Raw genomic sequence first — 5632 nt, 5'->3', positions numbered from 1 at the left:
AAAAAGACAGCTTATCTTAAGTATTTCCTCGGCATAGGGATTACTCAATCTAATAATTAGATTAAGCTTATGCAGACATCTTATATTAATAATCTTGTTACTTCGGCAGGGCTCGCAGATGCCCATCCAGTCTCTTTACCTGCAGATCCGGGTTTAGTTATCGATGACAACCCCGATCCCACTGTAAACAAGGAATATAATCGACTCACGGGTAGTTTTTAATAGCTTGCCTTAAAAACCCGTCCAGATATTGTGTGTATCGCGAGCTTATTAGTGCAATTTAACAAGGCCCCTACCAAAAAGGTATTCGGAGCGGCTAAATACTTAATTTGATATTTAAAAGGATCTTATACACGTGGTATCACCTTTCGCATGTTAAATAGACCCCTACCGCAACCACTGGTTTATACTAATTCGGGCTGGGGAGGTCCTTATTATAATTATTGGTCAGTATCAGGCTATATCGTACTTTTAGCCGGTGCCCTGATATTATAGTAATCTGCCAAACAAACATCCATTGCCTTATTATCTAATAAGGCAGAATATATGGCGGCGTCGGACACAGCTCAGGAAACTTAGTGGCTTCGTCGCCTACTTAACAAAATAGAGATCTACTCTGCACCTTTAGACCCTATTGCATTCCACGTTAATAATAAAGGTTGCAAGGATCTTATCAGTTCAACGGTCACCACCAAGCGCTCTAAGTATATTAATATTCGGTATTATTATACACGCGAGCTCGCGGCGGACCGCATTATTAATATTTGGCTATGCCCTAGTAAGGAAAACGCTGCGGACGGTCTCACTAAACTGCTTCGATCTGAAGGATTCACGGCTTTTCTCGATAATATAGGTTTAGCTTAGTTTTTTTGCTTATTTTTTGGCTTTACACGCGATTCTGTATGTAATGGTGCTGGGTGAGCACGCTTCGGCCAAGGGGGGGTGTTAGGGACCTACCATATTCGGTATGGTCACGTGGCCTCACTTAGTCACCCATCTAGATAGTCAGCTCGCCCGAGCTCCTTAATTGAAGAGAATTGTGCCTCGCGAACATCGAGGGCCAATGGGCCAAAAGGGACAGTAGGGACAGTAGGGACAATAGGGACAATAGGGATAATAGGGACATTGGCCCGAGAGGTCAAACGGGCTCTAGCCCTTTACAGGATACATGCGTTGAGACTAATAGAATTTAATGCAGCAGTGAAATATGGATAATTTCCAGATTACTTACTTAGATCCTGGAGGGTGACCCCTATTTCATGTAAGGGATAGATAACATTCCTTGCTGCCGCAGTTGCATCGCGCCCTTTTGATGAACCATGACCATCGCGGATCTCATGGTACAAGGCAAGGAATAATTAACTCAGATCCAAGGCCACTCATCAACATAGGTTCGGTTTATCTTCTGGCTGATTAGCGGGTTTGTAATTACGAGCGATATCCTATAGCACGGCCGCTATTCTGATGTTTCAATATGCGTCTGGAATTCCAGGCCAGACATGCTCTACACTCACGCGACTATTGTCACCGTGGACCCCGCGAGGCGCATCATTGAGGACGGTGCGATCTATGTGCAGGAAAATATCATTGCGGACCTTGACGCGACCAGCGTACTTCGGAGATATCCCTATTGAAGAGAGTACGACCTTAGCGGCACGTCGCCATCCCAGGGCTCATATCAACACAAATGCATACTATCCAGTCACTATTGCGGGGTACGGCAGACAAGGAGGCACTAGAACCATGGCTAGCGGACGTAATTCGTCCCCTGCAGCGTATCATGACGACTGAAGAGGGATCGGTGGCCGTGCAATTGAGTGTAGCGGAGATGCTCAAGTCCGGCACGACGTGCTTTCTAGAGAGCATGTTTTGCGTGTGTTGTGTGTGTTCTTGGTAGCCCTTCGAAGATACATCTGATATTTTTCATGCCCAGTCCTTGGAACATCATGATTGTGACCAGCTCTGTCGGGTGGTCCAGGACAGCGGTATCCGGGGCTGTTTAGGCCAGAGGGCCCTCCTGCTTGCTCCGGCTGATAATGCCACCGATCGTTCCATATCCAATATAGTGTAATCATGGAGGAGATGGAATGGCGCAGCAAATGACCGGATTCGGGTCTGGTTCGGAGCCCTCACCCCAGGACTGTAAGTGGCACGCAATCTGTCTGCACGGAAGCCGCACGTCTCTCACAGGAACCACCGTCAGTACTACCGATGATCGATTTAAAGAGATAACAGCAATCACCCATACAGGATCCCAATTACAATCCTGCGCAGAATCACCGCTCTAATACCACTCCTTCGCCTCGCTTGGACATACGCCCGTCTCCTGGGCCCAGTCGGTAGGATTGTTGTCCCCATCGACGGTGCTGGTTCACATGGTCCATCTGGATAAAAGCAATAACATCGCCAAGCAGGCCGCCTCGGGAGCTCACATTGCGCATTGCCTGACCTCGAACGCAAAACTGGCGTTGGGAATCACCCGGGTGCCAGACCTAGTAGCAGCCGGTGTGAATGTTAGTATGGCTGAGACAGGGCTCCCTGCCAGAATAACTGCAACTTGCTGCAGGAGCTGAATCTGGCTGCAATCATCCAGAGGAGTATATCCTATAATCCAGTATTTTTCCCGCAGAAACCATCCTGGAGATGGGGGCAATCAATGAGGCAAGGACCTTAGGTCTTGCGGGCCAGATAGAAAGTCTGAAAATTAATAAAAGAACAGATTTTGTTGCTCTTAATATGCAGAAGCCGTACCTACAGCCTTGCGTTAACCCAGTCAGTAATATGGTGTATTCTGCGACTGGGCGTGATGTGAGCGTGGTTGTATTGGACGGTCGGCTGGTAGTAGACCGTGGGACAGTATTGACCATGGACGAAGAGGCCATTTTTGAGGCGGCAAAGCAGAAGAGCTACAGCCTGATACAATGAGCTGGCCTGATTGACCAAATACGGTCGACATGGCAAGTAGACTAGTCTTAGTAGGCACAGCAATATGCAGCGGTGTCCATTTCAGTGAGGGCTTCGAAGTATAAGATATATATATGATTTGTAAATACAAAGAGCTCGCTTAATGGGCTAAGAATCGTCGCGCAAGATATTCAAGATTCAATTCTTTCGACTTCTCCAAGGGCAGCTGCCACGGCGTGGAGAAGCTGTTCCTTGTCCTCAAGGCCAACACTCATACGAATAATATGCTGTGGCACGCCGTATTTTCCAACCTTGTCACGGTCCCGGTAGTTTGCCAACTGAACATATGGAAGGGCCAAGGTAAAATTTGTTCCAAAGCTTGTGCCCTTGCATATGTTTAAGGTATTATAAAAGTGCTCTGCACTGCGTGGTTCCCGAAAAACCACACTCAGGACATTGCCGTAACTACCACCTTTCCGCATCAGGCGCTTATATAAAGATGCAGTTGGCGACGTGGACGGATAGTTAACCTGAGCGATCGATGAGTGACTCTGAAATAGATCCACCAGAGGAAGCGCGTTGTCACTGCATTGCTTTATCCGCCAGACCAAGTCCTTGCTGTTGTTCCGGAGAACGTCAACGTCCATTGGGAAGTAGGTACTCTCATACTCCGTACATAGAGTGCCATGGATTCTGCTGTAATGACGCGAGTTGGGATTGACCACAAGTCTACAAGTTGTCAGTGCCGTCCAGTATAGCAGAGAAACCAAGAACTTCTTTTAAAACGTACCCTCCTCCAGTGACGTTAGAGGCTCCGCTGAAAGTCTTTGTCAGGCTTGAAATTATAACGTCCACGTAAGGAAGAACATCGATATTCACATAACCGGCAACTGTGTCGTCGCAAACTATGATAAAACTATAACGTTCTGCAAGGGCCCGGATTCGGAAGACATTGGGTGATGACAGTTTAATATTGCTGGGCAATTCGCAAAACAGCGCATCAACCAGTCGACCGGATGCAAGCATGCTCTCCAGTTGATCCAACTCCTCCTCCGTTCCGTATTTATATGAGATGCATTCTTTCCAAGCACATCGGTGGAGCGCCTTAACTGTCTCGGGATATAGCCACCTAGAGGATAGGATATAAGGGAATGTCATGACACGGAACGGAGTCTTGGATAGCCATACCCATATGCCACAACTGTGGGTTCGGCCTTGAACGAGGCCAACATCTGCGATAGTAAATATATAGCGTTTGTCCCATTTGGGTACAGGAAAACATCGTCCGGCTGTACGGGAAGTTGTCCTGGCTGCTCGGAGGTAACGAACTGCGCAATAACGGATTGTATTGCGGGTATGCTAACTAGGGCCGAGCGCACTGACATGTGAAGTTGGGAGCTGGATTGGTTCTCCCTTTTGCATGGAGATGATGTTTGATATGCTGGATTGGAGGACTTGGACTCCAGGTAGCATAATTCCTCGAGACAGAAAGGAGCATGTCGTGTGGAAATACCAGTACCAGTGTCACGCCAAAAGGCCAAGGCCTCACTCCACAGCTCATCCGGGAATAACGTGGCCGAGAACTGAGCCCAGTAGGCCGTCCCATCTCCAAGGTCGGAGGCAGGAGACATGACGAATTCAACTATCTCTATAACCGATTGCTGCCTCGAGGTGGCCTTGAGGGTGGTAGCACATTGTTGAGCAGCCTTTGCAGAACTGAATATCATACATCCTGTCATTTCATCGGTGACCTTGAGCCGGTGTAAGACGGCATCCGAGAGCTCCTTGACTTGAGCGTTTATTTTGAATCTTCGTGCCCCGTTAGCTAATCCCACTGAGTCCGTCAACGCCAGATATAGATCTGGTTGCCTCACCGTGGATAGCCCCATTTGACCGTCTCCACTACCCAACTGTCTTGGCGGGCCATGGCAGACACCGAGTCCCAAGTCGGTAGGGACGTGCTAATAGCCTAGATGGACATTAACGGAGGGTTTGCTTGGCAGGGATCGATTGACGTACATGGAGTTCATCGGGGGGTTGATAGATATTAGCCTTTCCGAGCGGAAACGACCGAGGTGGTGGGGGACTATCGTGTCTTGTTGAGGGGGTGATTTCAGAGCTGGGCGTAATGGTCATCGTAGCAAGGGGAACTATTGTAATTCCGTTACAACTGTTGGTGATTGAATATGAGGTATGTATCCAAGAGTAGGTAGGTTAATAACAGCAACTTATAAGGGAATTGTCGACGTATCCATTTCCGTTGCTATAAGGAAGGAAGTCCATGCGTAGGCATAGCCAGTTGATATTCCTTGGTTGTAAGATGATTTAGTGGTTCATGGATGCTTGCAGAGGAATGGCAGAGAGTGGCGTCTTTACCCAACCCCTTTCCGCGAACAGGCATGCCAGGGAGAGAATCCACCGTTCCCGGCCCTCGGGAGTAGTAGACCTGGTTCATATGGTCGTCCTGCCATATTTCATCATCGCCATGACAGGTTGGTTGACCTTGATGTAGGTTGAAGCGTTGAATTAATTACTAGATGACTTTGAAACTGGGACATGTCACTTCCGGAGGTAGTGCGGTGCTTGAAGCAGTTCGACCATCGAAATTGATTTATGTCAACCTTTTAAGATACCGCTACCTAACATATTTCACAAGCGAGCATTCCACACAAATCGAGCGTTCCACCCTCCAAATTTCAACGCGTCAATTATCTGAAGCAATTCAACC

The 5632-nt window shown here is 48.0% G+C and overlaps 2 protein-coding genes across 2 annotated transcripts; one reads left to right on the top strand and one right to left on the bottom strand.

Annotated features, from left to right (window-relative positions):
• Positions 1 to 1319: 1319 nt before the first annotated feature.
• Positions 1320 to 2071, top strand: ATNIH1004_005300 (amidohydrolase family protein; the record flags this gene model as incomplete). The annotated part of the gene is made up of 5 exons (XM_033569954.1): positions 1320 to 1340; positions 1392 to 1420; positions 1493 to 1610; positions 1703 to 1873; positions 1934 to 2071. The coding sequence occupies 5 exons, from the start codon at positions 1320 to 1322 to the stop codon at positions 2069 to 2071; spliced, it is 477 nt and encodes a 158-aa protein (XP_033428760.1).
• Positions 2072 to 3095: 1024 nt separating this feature from the next.
• ATNIH1004_005299 (uncharacterized protein) lies at positions 3096 to 5040 on the bottom strand (the record flags this gene model as incomplete). Its single annotated transcript, XM_033569953.1, has 5 exons — positions 3096 to 3633; positions 3695 to 4033; positions 4093 to 4713; positions 4779 to 4873; positions 4924 to 5040. The coding sequence occupies 5 exons, from the start codon at positions 5038 to 5040 to the stop codon at positions 3096 to 3098; spliced, it is 1710 nt and encodes a 569-aa protein (XP_033428759.1).
• Between the last annotated feature and the right edge of the window lie 592 nt (positions 5041 to 5632).

The sequence above is a fragment of the Aspergillus tanneri genome (assembly GCF_003426965.1).
Source record: "Aspergillus tanneri strain NIH1004 chromosome Unknown AapTan_3_pilon_pilon_pilon, whole genome shotgun sequence".
Lineage (NCBI taxonomy): Eukaryota > Fungi > Ascomycota > Eurotiomycetes > Eurotiales > Aspergillaceae > Aspergillus > Aspergillus tanneri.
Note: the sequence above shows the minus strand (reverse complement) of the source record. Positions and strands in the feature narration are given on the sequence as shown.